General features: G+C 38.6%; 1 protein-coding gene across 1 annotated transcript; it reads left to right on the forward strand.

Moving 5' to 3' along the window:
• Positions 1 to 19748: 19748 nt before the first annotated feature.
• Positions 19749 to 26914, forward strand: GOT1 (glutamic-oxaloacetic transaminase 1). Its single transcript, XM_070945384.1, has 9 exons — positions 19749 to 20014; positions 22372 to 22553; positions 23055 to 23178; positions 23380 to 23492; positions 24096 to 24200; positions 24392 to 24542; positions 24737 to 24902; positions 25005 to 25147; positions 25875 to 26914. The coding sequence occupies exons 1-9, from the start codon at positions 19891 to 19893 to the stop codon at positions 26009 to 26011; spliced, it is 1245 nt and encodes a 414-aa protein (XP_070801485.1). The 5' UTR covers positions 19749 to 19890; the 3' UTR covers positions 26012 to 26914.
• Positions 26915 to 27605: the final 691 nt, after the last annotated feature.

Below are 27605 nucleotides of genomic sequence, written 5' to 3' on the forward strand. Positions count from 1 at the left end.
CTTTGAATTAAGAAATTAATTCATTAAGAATTTTAAGAATTAAGAATTTTTTTTACAGTTTCTTATATAATATTTTCGTAACTTACTTACATATTATTTAAATAATAATTCAAAGTGGCAAACATAGTCTACACCTCTTCATCCTCCTATTTTCCTCATAACAACCCTGTGTGTGAGGGGATTTGGGCTGAAAGAGAGTGACTGGCCCATGGTCACCTAGCTGGCTTTCATGGCTAAGGCAGGACTAGAACTCATGGTCTCCCACTTTCTAGCCTTAACCCCTACATCAGTCTGGTTCTCAAATTGATTTAATATGATAATTTTGAACCCCACTTTTCACCAAATGAACATTGCCTTTAGAAGTATAAATCTGCCTCTCTTGGCAGCACCTAAATTGGATTAGCATGCAAAAAAGATAAGACTCCTGTATTTGGAAGTATGAAAGCAAGTTCTATATGTTTGGTCTCCTAAGCCATTCAGTTGTATGGTCAATCTTCTGAAAACACAATTAAGAATCTGTGACAAACTCCTATAACTTTTTTATTTCACCAAGGGATGATAGTGATGAACTTTATTCTGTGGTCAAGACAATGCTGAGTCGCTGATCTACCACTTGAACAAATGACATTGATATATTAGAATTCTCTTAACATTTAAAAAACAACAACAATAATTTCATCTTTCCTTTTAAAAACATGTGTTTGGCATGGTAGCTAAGACATATGAAAAAGGCTGTTTTGTCCTTTGACCATAGATATGTCTGTAGCACCAATCATTCTCAACCAACCTGCCTAAACCTTAGGAACGCTGTTTCGAGAAAGGAACCAAGATAGACCATCTATTTGAAAGAAGGAATGGTCAGATTTAGTCTTTACTCTGAATTTTGCCTAATGTCACTTCTTCAGATGCATATTTTCAGTATTTTTTATTCTATTTCTTCCTGACAGATGATGATAATCTATGATGGGAAACAGAGAGCATGGTTATTTATAATATATCACCAGTCTCTATTAGAGGTATTACAAAAAATGATTACAGGGTGCTTTAGAAGTTCAGGATTCCCAAACAAATGTGTTTTCTTTCACATTTCCCATCATTTTGCCATGCATGCAATTCTCTTAAAAGTTATATAACAAATCCTTGATTTGCAGGAGTTCCTTCCTTTTCCAATTTGACTAGCATAATTATAGCTTTGTTCATAAATTAGTTTTCCATATCTGAGCACAATCTGTCCAAAGAAAAACACTTTCTAAACCCATGTATTTAAATAGGATTTCAGCATGTGTTTGATTTACTCATTGAAAACAATTGGAATTTTAAAAATGCTAAAGCTGTATCTAAACATTAATGTGACTGAAGGATTGACAGGCAGACCACAATCTATAATTTTTTGAAATTATCTGAATCAAATTACACACTTTATAGCAAGTACATTCAAGTTGACCATATAATTTTAACCCTTGCTTAAAAACTGTTTCCTGTTTTGCACCTTCAACCTAGAAATTGCATTTCACACCCCCACGTTATATCCACATTGACTCTGTTGTCATGCCCATTTGCTCAACTTCTCTTCTTGCTGATTTGACTTTAGCTCCGAATAAGCATAATGGAATGGATTTGATAAAGAAATGACAAGCATGTAAGGAATATAATGATAATGTCTTCATGCTGGCATTTAAAAAAAAACAACAACATTAACATAAAAATGACCCTGGAGAAGCAGGATATGTGTGGCAAAAGGGCTGTGGGGATGAACACTCCTTGGCTTTCAGGGACAGGGATAACATTTTCTTGCCAAAAAAGCCTTGTTGCACTTGTGAGAATGTGGCAGCCTTAGGGGAAGAACAATGCCAGGGCTTTTGTGTCCAAGCAGGAGTTTATCTCTGGGGATCTCACCAGGTTTCCTGGGTCAGAGAACGCCTCTTTGTTTTCCGCAAACACAGGAACACGGGCCTCTAAGAAGCCAACCTGCACTCAAAACACTCAACTTCCATGCAATGGCAGAGGCACACTGTACTCACTTCCCCCTGCCTCTCCCCTGCTCGAAGGGGAAGGGTGAGGAGTTGAATGGAAACCAATGTCATTGCACAGGTTAGCCTGTTTCCTTCATTCATTCCCAATCCTGAATTTGCATTCTCTCGCTCACTGTATTTCATAACTTTTCAGGAGGCAATATTCTCCCTTAGTGGAGAATTACCTTCAGCTCCATCCTGCAGGACAATTCTCTTGGGAACCTGCAGTTGCACTGGGCTCTCTTTTCTTCCCATGAATTCTCAGCAGTGGATGTGACTGTAGTATATTAAGGAAGGTTGCAGAACACTTCGAGCACAAAGCATTTCACTTGAGATGGAACATCCATCAGTGTAGCACTGCCACATATGATTCACCCTTGAAGTCCCCAGTTAGGGAATAGTAGCTGCCTCATGTTGTTAGAACTGGGGCAAAAACTGAAGTCCTCTTCTCTCTTGGTCAAGTTTGTTCAAGCTATTTTATACCTTAAGGCAGTGTTTTTCAAGCTTGGCACCATTTACTGTAAGCTGTATGTATTTTGACTCCCAGAATCCCCCAGGCCCCAGCCATCTTAAGGCAGAAACACTACCTTAAGAAGTTTATTTCCCAAGCACCTCTTCCCATACTTAATATTTAATCATGGTTCCCCCCAACTAATTAAGAATCCTTAACTAAAAAGCAGCAACAATTTACCTCAAATATTGAATGAGAATGGGAACTGATTTCAGCTGCTGCCAGAGGCTTGCTACAACAGAATCTTGAACTCCTTATCTGCATCAACCATCTTTATCCTCAGGTTTTTAAAAAAGAAATGTCCCCAGTGTAGCAGGCTCTGCTGCAAGCTTAACTCTATCTTGTTTCCTGCTTCAGCATTTCTAGTAAATAACGGGTGATGCCGTGACACAAATCCCAGTGCTTAAAATGAAATGGCCACCCACTGCCTGATCCCTTAGCTGGGGCAAAACTGCGTTTGTTTGAATTCCTGAATGACTAAATACTTGGGATGATTCTGCCCAAACTAGGGGAGCATTTTTTAAAAAAATTAAATTGATTGCAACTTTTCTTAACTTCAGCTGACCCTACAAATCTCTTTCTTCAGCTTCTGACTTGGTGGCACTTTTCTAATCTTCATCTGATCTGATGAATCTTTATTCTTCTCTCTTTTTGTCATGCAGAGATTCCCCTGCCTGCCCCATAATGTTTAATATAGTCTTCAAACATTCCCATTTATGGACCAGAGATTTGCCTCCAACTTCTCAATGAACAAAGAGAACATAAATTGGGAAATTACACCTTCTCCCACAAGTTCTTTCTCTCTCTTTCTCTTTCTCTGGTCAGTGTCTTTCCCTTATCTCCTGTCCATTATCTGACTGTTCTAATGTTAAGTACCACCCTTAAGATATGTCATAAAATTGTGGCAAAAAAGATATTGATCATTGCATAGAGAGAGGCTTATTTACTAAATACTGCATATTTACTTGCAAATGTGTATTTTCTGCCAATGGAAATGACTTTATGTTCATGGATAAAGGAGAAAAGATCAAGGAAGGAAGCTAAGGGGAAGCTTCAGCATCATTAACTCCCATTTCCTCAACATTTTAAAATCTACAAAATAATTTATCCAGCTTGCACTAGGGACACAAAAGGTATTACAAATATTTCTTTTCCTATTTTGGGTAGGACAAATATGCCACTTGTATCAATCAATCAATCAATCAATCAATCAATCAAATCTTTGTTTCAATGATAGAGTAATGTAAAATACAAGAACAATTAATTACATCCATTTCTATCACTAATATATATATAAGACAGAAGATAACTGCAAATTATGGTTGCCAACACAATACTATGACATTAAAATATTAATATATCTTTATAAAAACAAAAGAGGAATTCTCAATACATTTAGCCATGCATTGTACACCTAATTATTTATTTGCAAATTTCAATTGCTTCCAGGTAAAATCTATCAATGTTGTACATATGTAATAAATGGTTCCTTATCTGAGAGGATAAATAAAAAAGAAAATTCCTTAAAAATTCATTATCACCATAAAGAAAGAATGAAATTTTCCTGAGTACATTGGTAATAGGTGAAGTGTTAAAGTACATGTGTGATGGTGTCTGCGCATCAAGGACAAGTTTTCAAACATGTGAATGTAAATTAAAATGCCAGGGGATAAAACATCAAGTCTGGCTGTGAAAAAGGCTCTTTTCTGTGCAAGGAAGTTTCAGGTAATTGTGTATCTGTCTGGTTTCCATCTGGAATAAGTTGTGTGAGCTTCAACATGGATTGGAATATGGCTTGTATCATGAAGATTGAAATTGGTCTGTCAATCCTGATGGGCAGAAAAGGCATTTGAGGCAATAAGTAAGAACTGACAGCCATGTTCTCACCTTCACTTTTTATTGCCCTGCTTTGCTTCTCACCATCACTTTGGAGGCTAGGTTGTAGTCAGGATTCAGCAGAAATATGGGAAAGCAGGGTAGGGCAGGCCTTGGCTTCAAAAGAAGCAGATCCTCCTTCAAAGAGAAAAAACAACTCCTGAATTGCAGGAAAACAAAATAAACCACATGTATGGTATGTAGGTGGATAATACAAATTCACCTTCTTTTCCTTAAATAGGAGGAAGCTGAATGTAGGATTAAAATCTGAATGTAGGATTAAAAAAGAAATTTCATTATAAAATGTCATTACTGTCATTATCTTTATGTATTTATTTTTTGCGCTTCCTGCAGTGAGCTCCTGCAGCGACTGGAACAATCTGGAACTAAACACACTCAAAACCGTAGAAATGGTGGTAGACTTTAGGAGAAACCCTTCCATACTTCCACCTCTTACAATACTAGACAACACAGTATCAACAGTAGAGGCCTTCAAATTTCTAGGATCTACCATATCGCAAGATCTAAAATGGACAGCTAACATAAAAAACATCATCAAAAAAGCTCAACAAAAAATGTTCTTTCTGTGCCAACTCAGAAAGCTCAAACTGCCCAAGGAGCTGCTGATACAGTTCTACAGAGGAATTATTGAGTCCGTCATCTGCACCTCTATAACTGTCTGGTTTGGTTCTGCAACCCAACAAGACAGACACAGACTTCAGAGGATAATTAGAGCTGCAGAAAAAACAATTGCTACCAACCTTCCCTCCATTGAGGACCTGTATACTGCATGAGTCAAAAAGAGGGCTGTGAAAATATTTACAGACCCCTCACATCCTGGACATAAACTGTTTCAACTCCTACCCTCAAAACAACGCTATAGAGCACTGCACACCAGAACAAGTAGACCTGTTTTTTCCCGAACGCCATCATTCTGCTAAACAAATAATTCCCTCAACATTGTCAAACTATTTACTAAGTCTGCACTACTATTAATCTTCTCATTGTTCTCATTACCCATCTCCTTCCACTTATGACTGTATGACTGTAACTTTGTTGCTTGAATCCTTACAATTTATATTGATAGTTTCCTGATTGCTTATTTGTACCCAAGACAATCATTAAGTGTTGTACCTTATGATTCTTGATGAACGTATCTTTTCTTTTATGTACACTGAGAGCATATGCACCAAGACAAATTCCTTGTGTGTCCAATCACATTTGGCCAATAAAAAATTCTATTCTATTCTATTCTATTCTACTCTACTCTACTCTACTCTACTCTACTCTACTCTACTCTACTCTACTCTACTCTACTCTACTCTACTCTACTCTATTCTATTCTATTCTATTCTATTCTATTCTATTCTCAGGACAGCATACATTCACAACATGTCTGAGGTATGTTAACACTGCAAAAGAATCATTGACCAAAGACATTAGAGGAAACTCAGTGGATGGTTTCAGTCTGAACTTTTCTAGTTTTGGTCCAATATTAAGACCACTGCACTTATATGAGCTCTCCCAGCCATGGAACTATAGCAGCAAGCACCACAATGCTAATCCCAAAGCTGCATCAAAAGCCCCAAATATGAAAACAGCTGAAAAATAACACTTTGAAAATGTAATCTCTTTTTGGCATGAATGCACCCTTAGAATGCATTCTAAGTGAATAGACAGGAAACAGTTGCTATTTTTCCTCACCCTTTTGTTGATATACATTTTTTCTATACATCAAAAGCCTCAAGAATAAAGAAAATTTCCTTATATTAGATATGGCAGATATAGGAACTGTATTAGTTGATGAAACAAAACTTGTGCCTACAGATAACAGAAGAGATTAGATCAAGTTTGGATAATCACCACTAGTTTTGGAACATGTCTATGTGGTGAACAAACTATTCAGCAAATAGATATTGTTAACCCTACAGTGTTCAAGATCCCAATGCTCTGTCAAGGAGAAACAGAAACAGAAGAGATTCAAGATGCCAAAAGAACCTGAATGCATTATGAAGATGGATAGCCACAGAGATGGATAATCTATTCTTTGGTAAGATGATTGTCATGGAGGATATCACAGGAACCCAGATATAGATATGTATAGTTAGGTTTATGCAAAGCAATGAACAATTATACATTTATAATTGCAGTGCACAGATTTGGGTGCTCTTAAGAAAATTTAAATCTAACGTGTAAAAGAACTAATGAATGTTTTTGGGTAGTCCGTTTATCGTATTATCCATCCATCAGATCAAGTCCAAGAGGGCAATACCCCCCAAAAGTAGGCAATTTCTTCATTTAAGTAGCCAATATGGCAAAGTTGAAGAAATAATTAATTGGCTCCCTATAATAATGTAACAAAGGAGGGGAGGAAATCCTGATGATTGCCTGTGGTTTTCAGCCCTGGAGGCTGCCTGCCTCCAAGCTGCTGATATCTCCTCCACAACTTTTATAAGTCTTGAAGTGTTTGATCCATCATTCCCCTAATTTGATGACAGACAAATTTTGAGATCCACACCAGGCTTGCCTGGCAGCTATCATTTCTTCTTTATCGGCTCATTTACTTTCTGACTTGCCAAATGCTTGTATCTGCAGTCATTCTATAATAGTGATGGCAAACCTTTTAGACACCGAGTGCCCTAACTGTGTGCACGCGCAGATGCCCAAACTGAAAGGTGTGTGTGTGCATGTGTGTGAACGTGGACATGCGTGAACATGTGCAGCAGAGACCCGCAGACCAGCCGGCCGGTGGGAAGCGGGGAATCCCAACACTGGCAGCGCAGCAAAAGGTAAGATCTTTTTCTTTCGTGAGCTTCTGTTTCTGTTCAGGGAAATAGAAGCTCACGAAAGAAATGTCATGGAGATCTGACATGGGATGATGGTGTGCGTGCCAGCAGAGAGGGCTCTATGTGCCACCTCTGGCACGCATGCCATGGGTTCGCCATCACGGTTCTATAACATCCTGCTGTGTCTCTTCTTTTCAGCATTTTGCTCATCTGCATTTTTCTCTCACTCAATGTAGCTCTGACTCTTGTATGCATGCATTGGAAAATTAAAAAAAAATGCCTAAAATTCTCATTTCTGCCTCCCTTCCCTGCTGGATCTACTTCCATGTGAACCAGAATCTGTAAACTTTTGCATCTTATTACCCAATTTCTCCCCTTCCAGATAAGTTTCTATAACAGTTGTTCATACCTTGATGATGATGATGGTTCTTTACACAGAAAAGCCATATGTTTAGACTGGATTTGGCAGTTTTGTCTACCTATTGAGTGTTTCCCAAGGGTTTAGGATTAGCAGATATTGACATTTTATGTTGTTGGAGGTATTATTATTGCTGTGGTTTGTTGCACAGTCAGCTAGATGTTCAGACTGTATTTGGCATTTTTGCCCTCCTATCGATGATGATGATGATGATGATATTATTATTCTGTGGTTAAATTCACAATCTAAGTAAAAACATAATAATTGAAGTCTTAACCAAGGGCTGTAAAATTATTAAGGTAATGCCTATGGATATTATTATAATTTGCATTGTTATATTTGTGATTTTTCAATTGTTCAGTCTTATAGGAAATGAAAACATGAATAGATAAGTGTGTGTATGTGCATGGGCATGTGTATGTATCTGTCTATATAGCTATCTCTATATGTCTCTGGGGATGTGTTCATTTCCCACTTTAATTCTAAAAGGCTCTGACTAATAATTTGGTCTTAATTTTTTTTTTAGATTTCCACCAATCTTTTTATTTAGCAGAGTTTTCAATCCATTACATTGTCTCTAATATAAGACGGCTGTTGTAAGCACTAAAGCATATTTAGTGTTGTCTAGTTCTTCTACAATGCTTATAAACAGATGACACTTTTAGATTGATGCTTTCCATCAACAATGCCCAAATTTTTTAGCTCTAAACCTATCCTTGCTTTGTGCCAGGCTAGCCCAAATTATTGATATTTGATGAGTCAAATCCACTACCACTCTTATAGTAATTAAATCATATTTATAACCTTTTAATAATGCTTCAGATATGCCTTTGGCTGCCCTGATATATGTGGAAGCAAATTCCCAGTTGGTATAAATTTATTTATTTATTTATTTATTGGTTCGATTTATATGCCGCCCTTCTCCGGAGACTCAGGGCAGCTTACAGTGTGTTAAGCAATAGCCGTCATACTTTTGTATATACCTGCTTAGTTGGGCTTTTGCCCCCCCCCCCAAGCGGTGTTCTTTTTTATACAAAGTCAGCTTATTGTCCCCACAATCTGGTTCCTCATTTTACCTACCTCGGAAGGATGGAAGGCTGAGTCAACCTTGAGCCTGGTGAGATTTGAACTCGCAGTAATTGCAGGCAGGCAAATGACCACGTTAACCTGTTAACAATGCATGGTTAATATTGAAGGCTATTGCCTATAAATCTTCAAGATTGCTACAGGACCAAAACCAATCCCTGGGGTATTTCATATCCTCCCCAAATGATCAGTTTCTGATGAAGTAGATTTCAATTTTCTCCATCTAGTTCTTTTCTTACAAAAAATATTTTCAGGCAGAGGAATGTAAACATGCTGGAGCGTTGCTGTCTTTGGATTTCTGGTTCTTGTCCCGGAACAAGAATGCATTAATGAGGAATCTAGGAAAATGGAGACCTCTCTCTCTTTTTTGTCCATACGAAGCGCGTGGCCCATAATTCTACTAGTGATTCTGAAGAGATGGCCTGGAATATTAGGGGAATATTTCTGTGAAACCCTTCGTTCCTTAGACTCTAAGGCTTAGAGGAACTTATCTAAGTGATGGGTAAAATTCTGTGTTTTTTTTTTAAGCTTCCAAGATCTCAAAAGGGCAAATGACAGTGATAAGCACTGGGAATAAGTTATAGTTCAGATGATTTTCAAAATAATCTGCATGCACATGTCTCCATGCTGGGCGAATGAAGATCTCCAATCTAAATGGGCAAGCATTTAAAATTACCGCAGATTCAGTGAGATGAGAAGGAACTACAAAATAGGAGGAAAAGATAGGAGAACAGTAGCACAGCCTGGTCAACATAGTACTGTCTGATAGATATGATCCTCAAAAAAATCCCACTTCTCCAGTTCTGCAATGTTTTAAACATTTGCAGAAGAATGCAGAAGAATGTTTAAATGTATGCAAAGATGAAGCTCAGAGAGCACCAAAGGCCCCACAGTTCAACCCCAAGCTTCAAATATCCTCTTCCATCTGAATTATCTCCAACCATATTTTGGACTCCACTGACTAGACCAATCGAAGGACAGAAACTTAATCATATTCTGCAGCCAATCAAAACAGTAAATTTTGACCACATTATTCTTTCCTAAAAATCAACAAGTAATTAAAACAGATGGCTCATCCAAGTCCAGTCAGTGAAATTTTCACCTGTGTTTACAGTGAAGTCCATTTGTTCTGTTTTTTCAATGTGCAGAATGTTTAAAATCCTGTATAAACATTCTTATAAAAATACTTATTCTCTTATAAGGTGGTCCAAGGGCTCCCCTTTAATTTTTTCCCCATGTTCTTTTTATGCAAAAAACTGTAAGTAGCTCTAAGGAGGAAAATGACTGCTTCTGAAACCAGCATCAATTTGGCCACAAATGAGCCTGGCATAAGGCGGACATTTTTATACCCATATATTTGTCCCTAGGAAGATGACATGGTATTACTTTTTGTCACTCTTAGGATTTCTTGTGGTGATGACATTCTGAATGTTCATCTACCAGTTACAACAGCAGGTAAACTTTCTCTCCATGTGGAGCAGTTATTCCTTGTGAAGCAAAAAGGGAAAAGTTAAAAAGGCAAGCCTCAGATCAACTTGTTAGTGTGTCACTGCCTAGTGCCAGCTTTTTTTTGTTAATATCCAAATGATAAGCATATAACAATCCATTCCCCATTGTAATGTCTATTTGTCTATTAGACCAGGGAAGTGAAGATTTTTCATGTCGCGCTGTTATTATTATTAGGATCAGAATATAAATTGACCAAATTCCTCAGCAACTCTGAACTGATTCTCTGACCTATTTTATCTTATAGAATTGCCTTTCATCTTTAGAATTGCCTTTAGAATTTAGATGTAGAATAGTGAAGAAGACCTATCTGCCTACTGTAATTGAGGTTTTGTTAGAACTGCTGCAATACAATAATCTCCAAACATCTTGGAGATTGCTAAAATCTCTGGGTTTTTTCCTGCCTTGTACAGTGCACAAATATCAGGAGGCAAATAATATTACTTGACTACTCAGAGCATTAGCTTTAATATATTCTGTCCAATTATCTAAATGCTTGATATGGGAGGACCGGATTCCTAATCTGGGTGCCTACTGCTTGTTTCTGAATTGTATGATCCATTTTTGTCTTGTGTACTTAACTAAGGAGCAATACAAAGAGTATATAGACTGTAGTATTTGCTGTTAATATCTTTGTTCACATTCCAGATGTTACACTGAGCTACTCTGCATCCTTTGGAATTTCATAAACTCACTGAAAGCTATGTAGAGCAATAATGGAGAAAAAATATTATTGCTGAAAGGATGAGTAGAGAGTAAACAAATAGGAGTATCACTATCTCAAATGTCTTTCCAGAATCACAAGATCATGTTTCTAAAGGTTTCACTTTATCCCTCATACGGACATGATATTCTTTTCAATTCAAGGTTGCATATGAATCTTGGGCTAGTGTATGCAGGAGAATGAAGGGTTAACGAGGGAGATCTGGATCAACTTTTAGAAATCAGCTAATCTGAGAAACATGACCTGAAAAGTTTCTTGACCTGACCTTGGGGCTGAGAATGAAAACAGTCCACCCTTTCCCTAGTCTGGACCTGTCTACAAGAGAACAGTTATGATCAGAAGAATGTTAACATGATCACGTCTCTGATGCAACACAGTTGCCCAAGATGATAAGGAGCGTAAGTAATACTTAAGCAAGTTAGTTATGCCATCAGAGTATGGGTTATGGGGGATGGGAGGTGGGGAGGCAAAGTCCAGGATTTTCTTTTTAGTAGAAAATCTATACAGTACAACACAATAGAATTGCCTTGCTGTGTACTGGAATAACTGACATAATACTACTACAATCTAACTGTTGTCCTTCATCCTATGTAAAACTTCAGTCCAGAGTCAGTCTATAATTATCTAACTGTGCCACTAATTAGGACAGGAAATTACTTAGTAAGCATAGGAAACACTACTGGTAAAAATGCATAGCTCTGCAACTGCTACAGATGTTCTTGAGACGAACCAACAGATAGGCAGGAAGAACACTGGTCACTTCTTGATCTGGAATCATCACCTATTTCCTTCTGCAATGCCAGACAGCAAACTTGAATGTGCTCAGGAAGAATGATCCTTGCTTTGATACTATAATAGTTCATCTCCCTATCCTCTCCCCCTTTTGCCTGCTCTAATTTGGTAGCACTTTATTCTCTCATTTGTGGCAAGAGAAGGGAGACAACCTGAGCTCATTATTCTACTTTTTTCACTGTCATGGAGGAGCTAACTCTACTTGAGGAACTGGCCCATGGCTGCTCCATTACTATTGATTAACTAACTTTCCCTAAAATCGCAGGCAGAGTGACAGATACAGCAAATGGTTTACTTTGCTAAGGAGCTTAACAAAGTACAGGTGATACTGAATGAAAAGGGTGAACTTAAATCGAAGCAAGAACTAGAAGAACAGGATATAAAAATGGATTGGTTTTAATTTATGCAAATACATTCTAGATATGATAAAGATTCTAAGACAGAAGGTTTTTATAGTAATCTGATGAATTTAGATAAAATTTTAATAGGTTCTGATGACTATGTAATTAAAAAATTGTATGGTTATTTATTAGAGGTAAAATTGGAAGAAGAACAAGTTAAAGAAACAATGATTGCATGGGGGAAAAATTTTGGTTATGGAATTGATCTAGAGAAATGGCAAAAATTGTGGATGCAAAATTATAAAATGACAATGTCAACAGCATATAAGGAGAATTTGTATAAGATGTTTTATAGGTGGCATCTACCCCCGACAAGAATAGCTAGAATGTTCAAGAAGAAATCTGAGAAGTGTTGGAAATGTCATCAGATACCGGGCTCATATTACCATATGTGGTGGACACGTGTAGAAGCGAAAAGATACTGGACTAAAATCCACACATGGTTGGAAAAAATGACAAAAAAACTTATAGCCTTTAAACCAGAGATTTTTTATTAGGGATTGTGCCAGAAACATACAATAGAGAATTGAGATATTTGATTGTGAATGTTTTAACAGCTGCTAGAATTGCGTTTGCTAAAAACTGGAAAAATGAAAAAATACCAATGCAAGATGAAATTATTAAGAAAATCATGGAATGTGCTGAAATGAGTAAATTGACATTTGAAATTAGAGAACAAGAAGATAAACACTACTACATGGGATTTATTTTATCAATGGCTAGATAATAAAACATGGAAATGAAATATGAAATATGAAATGAATGTTATAAATATAATATTTGAAAATAAATTTTTTGAAGCGACAAAGCCATAGTTAAATAAATGATAAATGAGAATGTTGATTTGTTTGATAATATGAGAAATTAGATAATTAGTAAATTTTGAATATGGGGATGAAGCACAAAAGATTTGTAACTGACTGACACACTGTTTGCATTTGTAATGGATGATGGATTTGTTTTATGTTTTGTTTAAAAAAAATTAAATTAAAAAAACAAAAAACAAAGTACAGGTCGTCCTTCACATACAACTATTCGTTTAGTGACCGTTCAAAATTATAACGGCAATGAAAAAAGTGACTTATGACCATTTTTCTCACGACGACCATTGCAGCATCTCCATGGTCATGTGATCAAAATTCAGACGCTTGGCAACTGACTCCTATTTATGGCTCAGATAGTGTCCTTGGGATCATATGATCACCTTTTGCAACCTTCTGACAGGAAAAGTCACTGGGGAAGCCAGAGTCACTTAACAATTGTGGTACTAACTTAACAACTGCAGTGATTCACTTAACAACTATGGCAAGGAAAGTCATAAAATGGGGCAAAACTCACTATCTTGCATAGCAATGGAATTTTGGGGTTCAGTTGTCAGAATTTGAGGAATCCCCTTATATGTCTAGCCCAAGTCATTTTCTAGAGAAAGGAAGACCCAAGAACAGATATATTTACACCCACACCCAACTCTCCACATTCTCTGTGGGGAGTCCTTTTCTCAAAGGCCTCCATGGTGGATGTAAAAACATAAACACGGATCTCTGCAGGGGCCTTGCTGTGGGACAGGACTATGCAAGGAGTGGGGGAGGAGATCCTCTCTCACACTTGATTCAGGTGTGTGAGTTTATGTTGAATGGCAGGTCATTTCTCTGCATCAATCATAGTCAAGAGATGAAGGGACAGGGGTGCCTCAAGGCCCCTTTCTACATTTTCTCTTTTTACATACTTTTCCAGGATTGCTTTTGTGTACCTGTTCAAGATTAAAGTGCAGTGGGTGGGGACCTTGAGGGTGGAGTATTATCTTTCTTTTAGTAAACTGACTCAACAATCATTGCTGATGCTTAAATACTTTTACAGATTTCTGGCTCATTTCTGAGCACAAGAAGAAAAGTTAAGTTTTTGAAATTTAAACTTTAAAAGTTTGAACTTTTTACATAGCTTTAAAGTCTTATAAAATTTAGAATTTCTAGACAGCGTGATCTATAAATCAGAGAGCTGGAGGTGAATCAAATATATTGGGTTATGGATATAACTGGCAAATGAAATAATTGATAAGAGGCCAATCCAGTGGAATTTGGATATACCTTTCAATTATTAATATTTTCCTAACTTTTAGTCTGATATATTATGACATAAGCGATTTTGTTTGTTAAGGCTGTGATCTTCAACACACTTTGGAACACAGCATGATTTGATAATGAATAAATACACACAGGATTGCAAAATAATGGTGACTAGTTTTTACAGCCCTAAGAATTTGAAGCATTATCTCAACATCTACAAGCAAGAATTGCTCACACTTAGTTTGCCATAGACTGCAAATTAATCACTTGATAATGCAATTTATTTACTTTGTGTGCTTATTAGCAGCTCTTCATTGAAGTTCTCAGAGCAATTTACAATAAGAAAACTGGAGCTACAACCACACTAAAACAACAGTCTAGAACAAATTTCTAAAATAAAACACCTTCACATTTAAGCACCAGAAAAACTTAGATAGTAAAATTGTTTTAAGCTGAAAGACAGAGTGCAAGGGAAATGTTTGGGATTCAGAACTCAGATGTCAGTTCGGAGGAAAGCTTGACTGTACTTATTCTTGTTTTATTTCGGACAAAAGAGACACTTTGCACCAGCATCCTGGAAGCTGGTTTAAATACCATTGTGATCCATTTATTAGGTTATATTCAAAAAGTTATAGCTAACCATAAGAGACCTTTCCCAGATTTCCTGCCTTGTATTTTAAGAATGATCTGTTAGCATCCAGATTATGAAAACTCTTTAAACTTTGATAGAAAATATGTTTAACTCAATTCTTAATTAGAGGTTACTAAGTCTTGAGCCAACAAAAGTGGTACAGCAGCGCCTCCCAGTGGCTACATTCAAGTAGCTATACTGAGCATAGAAAATTGAGAATGTTATAGTATGTGTGTGTATTTATTATTAATTGTACAAGCAATGCAAGGCGGTGAACATATTCAACACATTTTCCTGTTTCTATTTTCCCCACAACAACCCTGTGAGGTTGATTGTTTGGGCTAAGAGAGTGACTAGCTCAGAGCTGCCTTAGCTGGCTTTCATGGCTAAGGCAGGACTTAATATAAATGCATGTACATTGTTTATATTTGTGTGTTGTGACATTTGAACTGAGCTTTGTCATCTTTAATCAGTTATTATTTGTGTGAGGAATTTTGTCAAAAACTCTCTGGCTTCAAAAGGTTATTGAGATGTGGGAAGTGATTGGCATGGGTAATGTTTCAAAAATTGAATTCTTTATGGAAGGTTCACCTAATCTAAAACATATTCCCCAGCACAAAATTGGAGAACCCCCAGTCTCACAACCTTCAAGAAAGTAATTATTTGGAGTCCTATTGCTCTCTGAGCTTAGTTGTTTGCTTTCAGAGGGACACTTATGTTGTCTAGTTGAGTACTGGAACATAAGCAAACAAGCTCAGAGAATAAGGACTCCACAGTTCAATCCTGAGCTACATACATTCTCTTCTATTAAAACTAATATTTTATCATTAGTTTATCAATTTCAAAGCACTGAAAATAATGTACTAGAGCAATATCAACATGAGCCAATGCAGAATTATTAAATGCAGTAAAATCTAATATATATTATTATAATGACATTTGCTGTCAACAGCATTACAATAAAAGACTCAAATTCTTTACATAATCTTTAAGATTACCAATATCCAAACCCACTCTTTTAAAACAAAAGGTATTATCATTTTTATGAACTTTGGAATAAGGAATTACAAAGTTTATACTCTTGAATCAATATATTCCTCTTCTAGATCACACTGAACCTACATGCCATTCTGGAAAGGAATAGTAATTTCCAAAGTAAATTCCCCAAATTTAAAGCAATTTCTGATTTATTTCTGGAAACTATCAAACCACTCTAAAAATGGGGTGATCCCCCCCCAAAAAAGGAGCAGAGTATGCCAGACATTTCCAGAATGTTTCAGTTTTGAATTGCTGATTTACTTTTCTGTGTCCTTCCTTCCTTCTCTTAATATTTTTCTTAGATAATTAAATTTTACTCTAATAAAAAATGCCCAGAAAAGACAGGTAACCAAAGCAGCAATGAAGCTGAGTGGGCTGAAAATGGATTATATACGTAATGTGCAAAATAGCTTAACTATATGCTTTGAAGTTGGCATCAAATCACTTCAGCCATAGGTTTTTTCATATCATTAATTTGTTATTTGTAAGATAGGACTTCAGTTTTGCAGTTCTTTGCAAAACCTGCTATTTCTTCAGATCCTCATTTTTAACCCTAAATTGAATCAAAACAGAAATCAGGAAGCAGAGAAAAGTTTTCTTCCTTCTTTTTGTGCCAGGGCTGTTTTCTATTTCTGAAAGGCATGAGGCTGATGTTTTCTTGCTTACAGTTTTTTCAGGGGGGCTGGGGGCTGAATTTTTGCTTGCAATGTAAAACATCTGCCAGGAAAACAAAAGTTGCCAAAGTTTGTTTAAAATCTTCCATCCATCTTCAGGATGAAGCTGGATGCAGAAAAACATAATAAATAAACAGTTTTATACTGTTGTTCAAACAGAAACAGACATTACAATGCATTATTAAATATTTATTGGGATAAATTGTTGAGCATTGCCTTGATTTAGGAAGTGATCTGATATAGACTTGTTGTTTAAATTAATTCTTGAAAGTTACTCATAATCATTTGCAGCCCCCCTCCGTGGTCTTTCTTAACGAAAGGGCATATACCGTATCACCTTTCCTTCCAAATGGCTCAGAAAATGGATTAGAAACCAAGATTGGAGGGAGTCCCAAACAACAGTCTGATTCGCACCCAAGTCTATCTCGGGGGGAGGGGGGGCAGATGGATTTTTATAATAAGGGAAGAGAAACTTTAAAAAAGGTTTTAAAATCTTCCTTTTTGTTGTTGTTGAAGTTATCTGATGATATCATAGGAAGAGAAGTAGATAGTTTCAGTCCTTTTTCAGAACCAGTGGTGAGAGTTGAGGAGGCTTTTTAAAAATGTTATAAAACTAGGTTATTTTCTTTAATTTGTTGCTTTCCCAGAGAAAATGACACTGCCAGAATTCAACAGTTTGCTTTCAGTGATAATATTTGAGGGCTGATTAAAAAAAAACAAAAACCCAGGTTGGTGAGTAGCATATAGCCTGGTAGGTTGTCCATTCTCTTCATTAAGCCATAATGAAATAGCCAACGCTGGATTATGAGGGACAAGATAACTGAAGGCCAGGATATTCAGGAAGAATAGGCTATGCCTGGAAGCGCAGAAAGTGTTAAGTATAGAAGCCCTGTATAAAATTTCAGCTATCTCATTCTCGGAATACATACACAACTATTTCTGTCCTAAGGGTACCTGGAGACCTTAAGTGAAGAATCTTGGCTGGAGTAGGCTGTAAGTTTGGGAGTCTGAAAGATGTATAGTTCCATGTTCTCTGGCATCCACAGAACTGAAATCAGGGAGAAGATAGTTCCAAACTGAGCGGATCCAGTCTTATAGTACTGGGGGAGTTCAACTGCTATGTCCTGGGAATGGAAATCAGATGTGTTCAGGATTGCATTATCTCTGTTGCAATCATCAGCTACCGGTAGTTTTAGGTTTTCTCAGCCTCAAGCCATATAGGTGGTTACTTATTAGATCTGTATTTCTTTGGATAGATGACATAGGACATTACTTATGCCATTGTCAGATCATTCCTGGAAAATGTCACATTGTTAGCATCCTTGACTTCCATAAGCATGGCAGACCAGTTGGGATGAACTGTCCCTGGCACCTGATGAATCCAGATTTATGGGCACTTGGGGACTTTGATTGTGACTTGATGGACAGGACTCTCATGTGCCTGGTCACTGTCTGCAACACATAGATGGCTAGTACTTTAGACAAAATTGCTCGAGAAGCTTCTCGCAATAGTCAATGGTAGGGTGCCCCTTTGCTTGACAGTGAGCTCCAGGACATCAAACAGTTGAAGAGATGCCTAGAGCAACAAAGATAAAAGTGAAGAATGAATACAACAAAGCTCAGGTACAAGCCCATGTTTATTGGTTTGATTTGATTTATATGTCGCCCTTCTCCGGAGACTCAGGGCGGCTTACAATGCGTTAATGCCTTCATACTTTTGTATATACCTGCTTAATAGGGCTTTCGGCCCACCCTAAGCGGTGTTCTTTTTATACAAAGTCAACTTATTGCCTCCACAATCCGGGTCCTCATTTTACCTACCTCAGAAGGATGGAAGGCTGACAACCTTGGGCCTGGTGAGATTTGAACTCGCAGTAATTGCAGGCAGCTGGCAGCTAAATGCTACTTAACAGCACTTTAGTCCGCTGCGCCACCATGTTCAGACCTGCACTGTGGTGATTAAAAACAGCAAAGGATGCTTATTTCTCTACTTATTCCTTTGAAAGATTCTTTTCTGGTGATCCTGTTCAGAGTAACTTGCTCTGCAGGGAAAGAATTGATATGCCAATGCTCCTCAGGTTGCTAGGACATGTTTCTTTGCAGATAAAAAAAATTATGTTCATTTGAGCTTGGATGCTATGTGAATGATTTGGGTAATATTTTATTAAGTTATCTGGAATTACAACTTTCAAAGAATTTCATATGGTTCTCTGTAGTATAATGTAATGTAATCTCAAAAGCAGTCCTTTCATTGTATGCCCCCTTGCCTTGAAACCTTCATAATTTAATTTCGTTGTACGATGTGCAATGATAATAAAGTAAACTAAACACTTGCCTGGAGGTTCAATTGGCACTTTAGTTACTTTCTGGGGAGCTGTTAAAGACTATTTTGCTTCAATGGACATTTGGGTTATGATTTCCAAGATTGTTCTGTTAGCTGCAGAGGTTCTCAAACTTGGCAATTTTAAGCCAAGTTTGAGAAACACTGTATTAGACTGAGATGGATGTGTTTGAAATGGAAACATGACAAGGGTTGGTCTCCATGGCCTTTCCTGATGCAAGGATTGCTGGCACTGACAGTTCAATTGCAGCCTATTTTTTGCCTTCTGCTCAGATAATCTGAAGTGAACTTGGCCTGGTCTGTGGAGGTTCTCAGTTTTCATCATTATTTCATTATTATTTTCATCATTCATTATCACAACTGGTGAAGTTTCTTGGATGAGAAACGAAACGTTTTGTTCTTCTTTCTCAAGGAAAAAAAACAGTCCAGTTGCCTTTTTTTTTTTTTTTAAAGCACTTTTGAGTGAACTTGGCCTCGTTTTCCTCACGAAAGTTCTCTTCTTCGAAGAAAAGCGGCAGTTAGCTAGAGCCCATCTCTTGGAGGGCCTCCCGATGGAAACGGGCCTCCCCCTTCCTCTCCACAGGAATCCGAACGACACTGCAAACCCATCATCCGGGTCACTCCCGGTTCACTCGGCCCGCCAATAGGCAGCGCAACGCAACCCAGCCTCGCCCGCCCACAGTCGCGTAACCATTCCTTTTATACAACTTAGGGGACGCCGATTGGCTGCACCTCCCACTCCCATTCTTTGCAACATTGGATAAGCTGAGCCGGCAGCCGGCGGTCGGCAGGCTGAAGTCGCGGGCGATTCGCTGAGCGGCCTCGGGCCCCCCCTCAACAGCCGCGGCCTGATTGGTCTGTGCCTGCCCTTGCCTGCCAAGGTGGAGGAGCAAGGCAGGTACGGATTGGCGGGTGGCTCTTTCCCCGCCTCCGCTGGTGAAGGTGAAAGTCTCCTCCAGGCGGGCAGCGGATTTGCACTGTTGGGAGCCGCAGCTGGTGGTGGTGGTGCTGCTGCTTAGGACCCCTTCCGCCATGGCTCCCGGAGCAGGATCTGTCTTTGCCGCCGTTCCCCAAGCCGCCCCGGTGGCGGTTTTCCAGCTCACGGAAGATTTCCGCGCTGACGAGGATCCTCGCAAGGTCAACCTCGGAGTGGGAGGTGAGAGAGGGAAGGCGGGGAGGAGAAAAGCGCGCCTGCCTCTCTTCTGCCCTCCAGTGACAGTCGCGTTTTCACTTTAGGTAACCTCGCGGAGCCCTGGGATCCAGGGGATCCCCTCTCCGAATTTCCGACAGGGCCCTGCTGAGTTTGGGTCGGCTTTAATGAAGCAGGCAGCCGATATAGGCGGTGCGTTCTTAGCAGCCGCATTTCTGAAAGCTCAGCCCCGAGTGAATGTGTGCCTTAAGAAGAGATAAGAAGCGGGTAAACTCCATCCACTTGGTTCTTTACACCGAACAGGCGTTTATGTTGGTTTGACAATTTGCCCTCTTTGTGACTTGAAGCACTTGATTTTTCATGTGCAGATATATATTCCTCTTCTGTGTGAAAAATAATTACCGGTGTAGTAGTACAGTAATAGAATACAGGTAGCCCTCGATTTGGAATAGTTCATTTAGTGACTATTCAAAGTTACAACGGCACTGAAAAAAGTGACTTACGACCATTTTTCACACTTGCAACCTTATGAGCATTTTTCACACTTAATGACTGTTGCAGCATCCCCGTGATCACATCATCAGAATTCAGACTCTTGGCAACTGACTCATATTTATGACGGTTGCATTGTCTCAGGGTCATGTGATCCCCTTTTGGGAACCTGACAAGCAATGTCAATGGGGAAGCCAGATTCACTATATTGTGTTACTAATTTAACTACTGTAGTTATTCACTTCACTGTGGCAGGAAATGTGGTAAAATAGGGCAAAATTCACTTAACAAATGTTTCAGTTAGCAACAGAAATTTTGGGCTCAATGGTGGTCATAATTTGAAGACTACCTGTAAAGGATGTTTTGTGTATGTGGGTGCTTTTAAGTCACTGTTGACTCCTGGCAACTGCTGAACAACTTGCGGTTTTCTTAGCAAGATTTTAGGAAGGGATTTGTCATTGCCTCTTTCCTAGGACAGAGAGAGAGAGACTGGCCCAATGTCACTCCACTGGTCTTCTATCTAAGACAAGGCCAGTTAAGGTGCCTCAATTCCTATACCTAACTGGCTCTTGTAGTATACTGGAGCTAGATAATTATTGATCCAGATAATTAGAACCCAAAGTACTTAAACTGATGACTCATGAGGATTAGTGTAATTTCCATTCTTTTTTGTGCCATACTTTTCTTTGGTTTCATTTATGTTGGATTTCCTGACAAAATTATCAGAGAAGTATTTGCAATGCATTGATTAGAGTTAAAGGATCCTGCAGAATGTGTAATGGCTAGTCTGATCTGCCCAAAGACTTTTGTAACAAGCTGTGATCACAGAGGGCAGTATTAGTGTCCTTTGCTTTATAAAGGACATCCAAATTTAGAGTCTGTCCAATGCCTGCACTAATTCTCAAGACATAGTCCCATGACTCTTAATGATGAAAACCTTGCTTATGCTTTTGAGATGATTTAAATACAGATGTGATCATGGTAGAGCTCTAGCCTGAAATTTGCAGGAATCCTTTATGATTCAGCACTGCTACTTACCTATGTTTAATTAGCAATGTTATGGAGCCTTTTTGAATTCCCTTAGGTACAGACTAATATCCAGCAATAGGAAAAGAGGAAGAGGTTTTGGTGTCTATGGTTATGGTATAGTATGGTATGTGTACTTCTAGTGCCAGATATTCTAACTGAGGTTTGGCTGTCGAAGATTTGGGCTGATGTCCAAATACTAGTTGAGCCAAGCTGCAGGGCCTTGAGAGATTACTGCCTAAATCTTGCAGAAATGGGAAAGGAGACTTTGCACCAGGAAATAAAGTCCAAATTGAATGGGCAGGTCAGTTCTTTGTTAAACAGTAAGTTTTGCCCCTGCATTAGATCTGCACTTGTTCTTTCATCCTTTTGTTGATCATTATATGGTAGAATAGCCGAAAAGTCATTCCAAAATTTTCTGCTTTAAAGGAAATTCTTTAATTCTCTTTGTACTAATGTTCCCAATATTTCTCAACTGTTGTTACTTGCTCCATTGTGCATCCTCATGATTTTAATCTGTTTCTAACAATCAAGACATTTGTTACAGACTTACAGTTTTATGCCTCAAAGCTCCTATTCAGTTATAAACTTTAGAGTTCCCCAGATCTCTTATTTGTAACAGTCAGACTAACAATTTGATCGTCTCCATGAAGATTAATGTCTCTCCAAATAGAGTCCTGCATTGTTGTTAGTCTTACATACTTAAAAGATTTTAAAGTAAAAACCAACAATCTAGAATAAGAAGGTGCCTTGCATTCTCTCTCACCACCCACCCACCCACCCACCCATCCCATCATCATTATTATTCCTTGCATTTGTTAAGGTAATTCTATTCTCTCCTTCAGCTTATCGCACAAATGAAGGGCAGCCATGGGTATTGCCAGTTGTCCGGAAAGTGGAAATGATGATTGCCAAGAACACCGATTTGAATCATGAATATCTACCTATTTTGGGCTTGCCGGATTTCCGTGCCAATTCCTCACGAATTGCATTAGGAGAGGATAGCCCAGCCATCAAAGAGAACAGGGTAAGAATGAGGCTGGAAAAGAAACTTGTTGCCAATCATTGTTGGCCTCTTAAAGGTCTGTGAAATGTTGGTTCTTCAACTACCCAACCCAGCTACATTTTTTGACACAACTGAATATCATACACCTGCCAAACAAAAAGGAAATAATAATAAATTTTTAATGAAATGATTCTATTGATCTTAGAGAATAAATTCTAAATTCTAAAAACACATTTTTGAGAGAAATGCATTATGTTGAAACAAGTAGTTTTACCTTAGTATGAATCATTTAGGTCAAGAAGTTGGAGAAACGGAAACATTTGGGGCTAAGAAGGATGGACAGACTGGTGTGTTACATTGTTCCTCCTATTTGAAGTAGAATTCGTGCAATTTGATTGGATGGAACCATTTGGAGAGAGCAGAGATCTCATTGTATCAGATCTTATGGCAATTTGGATGCCAATTTGAAAGGAAGGCTGAATGGTCACCTTACAACTTAATATTTCTTTCCCTCTATTCCAGGTGGGAGGTGTCCAATCCTTGGGGGGCACTGGAGCTCTTCGTATTGGAGCAGAGTTTTTGAGACGGTGGTATAATGGAACCAACAACACAGCCACCCCTATCTATATTTCTGATCCTTCCTGGGGTAAGTGCAGAGAGCTGCTAATATTTTTGATCTGGAGTGGGGCAAAAAGAAAAAAAATCCTGATTTCTCCAAAGTGATGTATCCAGATGCTTGGACTTCAGCTCTCTTGATTTCCAGCACAGCCTTTGTTCATTGCTGGGATTTGGGAACACTACCCTCTTAATATAGATCACATATTTGCTTGAACCTTTTTTTCCGCAGAAAACCATAAATCTGTCTTTATGGATGCTGGCTTCAAGGACATACGGAACTATCGCTACTGGGATGCAGCAAATAGGGGTCTGGACATTCAAGGATTCCTTTCTGATTTGGAGGTGCGTCAGGTATCCTATAGGTTGGGAACAATTAGATAGCAATATGAAAAGAACACCAGATAAGGCTGGGCAATGGACATGGCAGAGAGCACCTTCCTGTGTAGATCATTTGTAGTAGCTGCACATTCTAGAGGTCAGTGCAGCATTATTACACTGAATTGTTTCAGAATCACGTAACTGAACAATTGCCAGAAAGATGGTCATCTTTTACTTGCTTCATTCCACTCAGGATTCTCTTCTACATGTATGAATTCCAAGTGCTGGAAGCAGAACCTGTATGCGCATAGTACTTTTGAAGCATTTTTAAACTATATTTGTTCATGCTCCCAATCAATCATCCCCAAAAAATCTATGGTAAATTTCAGAATTCTGCAGAAAAAGGAACTGAATAATTTTGATGCAGGGAAATGTTAAAATACATTTTGGTTTTTCTTTGGCCCTAATCCTTAATAATCTTCTGGATTTTATAAGGGTGAGTAGATTTCCCACTTATGAGAAAGCAGTTAATACTGCTACACTACCTGCAAGATTACATGGAAGCCTATTTATGCTTGACTTTCAGCAACTTTAGTTAACTCCAGTTCTTTTGCTTTCTTTATCCAGAGTGCTCCAGAGTTTTCCATCTTCATCCTCCATGCTTGCGCTCATAATCCCACTGGCACAGACCCCACTCAGGAGCAGTGGAAACAAATTGCTGCTGTTATGAAGGTACTGACTCTTCTGATATTACTAGAAGATAGATGCATTTTGTGTTCCAAAATTATTGTCATGCATTTAACTTCTTGATGCAAAGGCATCCCAGTACAAAGAGCTAGTATGTGAAGATTCATTTCCCAGGAGGTAATTGATAATACGGAGCAGGCCTAAAGCCTACACTTCTTACTGTTCCATTCTTACAGCGCCGGTTCCTGTTCCCATTCTTTGACTCTGCCTACCAAGGCTTTGCCTCGGGTTGCCTGGATAGAGATGCTTGGGCTGTACGTTTGTTTGTATCGGAGGGCTTTGAACTCTTCTGTGCCCAATCCTTCTCAAAAAATTTCGGCTTGTACAGTGAGTATTCATGGGATCTGTTACTTAATTGGAAGATTTTGGGTGCCTCCCCACTTTGTAGTTTTATGTTACATTGAACTATGAGCCCTTTTGGGGCAATTCCTTTGGAATGCAGGTGGTTATACAGAGCTACTGATATGGGAAGAGCAGGGCTGGTTTCTCAGTTAATGGTTGTACTTTTCCTTTTTCCTCAGATGAGCGAGTGGGAAATTTGTCTGTTGTGGCAAAGGATGCGGATAACGTGAAGCGTGTCCTATCACAGATGGAAAAGATTGTCCGTACTACTTGGTCTAACCCACCATCTCAAGGAGCACGAATTGTGGCTACAACGCTCACCACACCAGAGCTTTTTGCTGAGTGGTAAGAAGAGAGCGGTATTTGTTTGCTGAGCAGTAAAAACAACGTTGACAAAAAGTAGCCATTAAATCTTAAGTTATTTTTGTCATTCGCATTCTGTGGCAGGAAGGACAACGTGAAGACAATGGCAGATCGGGTCTTGCAGATGCGGGCAGAACTCCGGTCTCGGCTTGAGGCTTTAGGGACACCAGGCACCTGGCATCACATTACAGAGCAGATTGGCATGTTTAGCTTTACTGGCCTCAACAGTGAGTACAATGGGGCAAGTGGATGGGGTAGGTCAGGGGTGGGCAAATGTGGCTCTTTTACAACCTGTGGACTTCAACTCCCAGAATTCCTGAGCCAGAATTGGCTGGCTCAGGAATTCTGGGAGTTGAAGTCCACAGGTTGTAAAAGAGCCACATTTGCCCACCCCTGGGGTAGGTGATTAAGAGTGCCAAGAAGAACTGTATAGGCATTTAACTGTGACCTTAAGGAAGATGGGAGAGGTGCCGAGTCCTGGGAAAATATAAAGCATGAGCAAGTGATTCAGAACATCCCTCTATTGACCTTGTTGCTCTTAAAAATGAAGGTTTTGGAAAGGATTTCCAGTCCTTCTGAAACAAGGGACTCTCCCTGAGACATCTGTTTCTCAACCAGGCTTAGTTTGAAGGGTTGGCAGAAGGTTTTGTATTTTTACCATGAATTATCATGCCTCTACCCCACTATTAGTCTAGTCATGTCGTCCATTTTGAAAAAAGTTCACAACAGGCTTATGTTTCACTTGGCGGATGTTAACTATATTTTCTCTGCATGACTGCTTATTTCTCATTGACCAAATCAAGCGTCCACAGCATGGTAAAAAATAAAAGGGACTTGCCAGCTTGCCTTTTACAGTATATCTTGTGGGTACTTCTAGGTCAAATATGAAATGTAGCAAAAGTTGCTTGAGGTTTCTGGTAAGAACTCCTGACATTTTGTCTTTTTCCTTTCCAGTTAAGCAAGTACAATACCTGATCAAGGAGAAACACATCTACCTGATGGCCAGTGGCCGTATCAACATGTGTGGTTTGACTACAAAGAACCTGGATTATGTCGCTAAGTCCATCTATGAAGCAGTCACCAAAATCTAGGAAATCTGAAATTGGGCACTGCATATATGTCACTTCCATAGTATTTTAACTGTTTTTAAGACACAAGCTATCACTGTTAGGGGGAATTTATGCACAAAAATAGTCAAGGCAGGTGAGCAAAGAGCACTGCTTAACTTTTCCCCATTACCATTTTTATGCTTCAAATCCTTTCCTCCCCAAAACTGCTCATTGTGAATATGAGAAAGAGAGAAAATATTATTTTATTTCCATATGTATGGAAAATTGATAATTGTATACATTCAAAAAAAATTAAGGAATCCTCTAAATCTTTTTGTCTCCTAACTTTACTAGATTCCAAATCAGTCTTTGGATTTGGGAGTTTAAAAACAAAAAGGTAGAACTTAACATGCAGTTGAATGCAATAGTTGACCTGAACTTTAATAGCCTGAAGAATGGTCTCCTTCCGTTCTACCAAGCTGGTAGTCTCACTGTCCTTCATCTTTGTTGCTCAGGAGTGACTGGAAACTGCAATTGTCCCAAAAGTGTCTTTTTGCCTCTTGATATGTGTCTATGTATCCATGTGTCAGTGGGACTGAAACTAAAATGAGTTCTTTCTATATGTGAGCTGTCAATTTGCACACTTCGAATTAATAGCACCTGCTTCTAGAATGGAAGCATACAACCGTTTCCTGATGCCTTGTATGTGTACATTCTGCACTTTATGTAACTGACCCCATCTGACCGGAGCCTGATGAAGCAAAAGGACAGTGCCCCAGGGGCGGATACTAAATAATTAGTCTAGCAGTTATGGGTTGTATGGGTTTTTTCAGGAAGCAAGATTGTAATTACTGCTGGCTTTCAGTCTCGCATGAACTAAGACTGTAAACCATAATTGTACCTTATCCCTCAATGCAGAATAAATATTTCTTCATATACCTCCCATTTATAAGCCAACGTGTTTAAATATTGTACGTTTATATTTTTAAAGCAGTATCACGATCCTGTGCTTGACATAATCTATTGCTTCTTCCTAGGAACTTGAGGACAAAGACAGAACACATTCCCCCCCCCCTTTTTTTTGTTCTCTTAACTACCAGAAAACTTTATTTCAATGGGTAAATTAATATGTTAAGATTCCCTTTGAGCCCACAAGGCTCTATACCCAACAATATCTTGATTTACCTGAAATGTATTTTCTGTAAGGAAGCCTGACTTGGTGCAAGGTAGCTATCCACTATCTTATCAGGCTTACTCTTCCATGGTGTCTGTAGGGCTGCCACCATCCTGTTATGTCTAAAGTCATTCTTTTCACATCATAATCATACTAAATTATAAGGTAGTGGTACCAGATTTGGGGTACAAAACCCCAGTTGAACACTACAGAGCAGCAAAGAACAATCTCTTTGCTGCCATCAAATGGCTGTCCAGATTTTTATAATACAGTACAATACAAAGTGGTTTGTTTCCTCTTTAGTGTGTGAAACTAAATATGCTTTTTCTGTTAGCTTCCACTATGTCTCCACAGTTAAACACATTTTTGAAAGATCGTCTTGAAATGGATTAATACATCTAATAAACCTGTCCAGATTCTCGCCAACGTCCAATTTTAAATTATGCAGAATGAGAAATTATA

Source organism: Pituophis catenifer, unplaced genomic scaffold, assembly GCF_029215685.1.
Source record: "Pituophis catenifer annectens isolate HBS135680 unplaced genomic scaffold, rPitCat1.0.hap2 SCAF_6, whole genome shotgun sequence".
NCBI lineage: Eukaryota > Metazoa > Chordata > Lepidosauria > Squamata > Colubridae > Pituophis > Pituophis catenifer.

Excerpts from the sequence above, each read along its gene's own strand:
- GOT1 (XM_070945384.1), top strand. The coding sequence starts at position 19,891 with ATGGCTCCCGGAGCAGGATCTGTCTTTGCCGCCGTTCCCCAAGCCGCC. Across the intron at positions 22,554-23,054 it reads CAGCCATCAAAGAGAACAGG|GTGGGAGGTGTCCAATCCTT; the intron begins GTAAGAATGAGG and ends CCTCTATTCCAG. Across the intron at positions 24,543-24,736 it reads AAAAAATTTCGGCTTGTACA|ATGAGCGAGTGGGAAATTTG; the intron begins GTGAGTATTCAT and ends CTTTTTCCTCAG.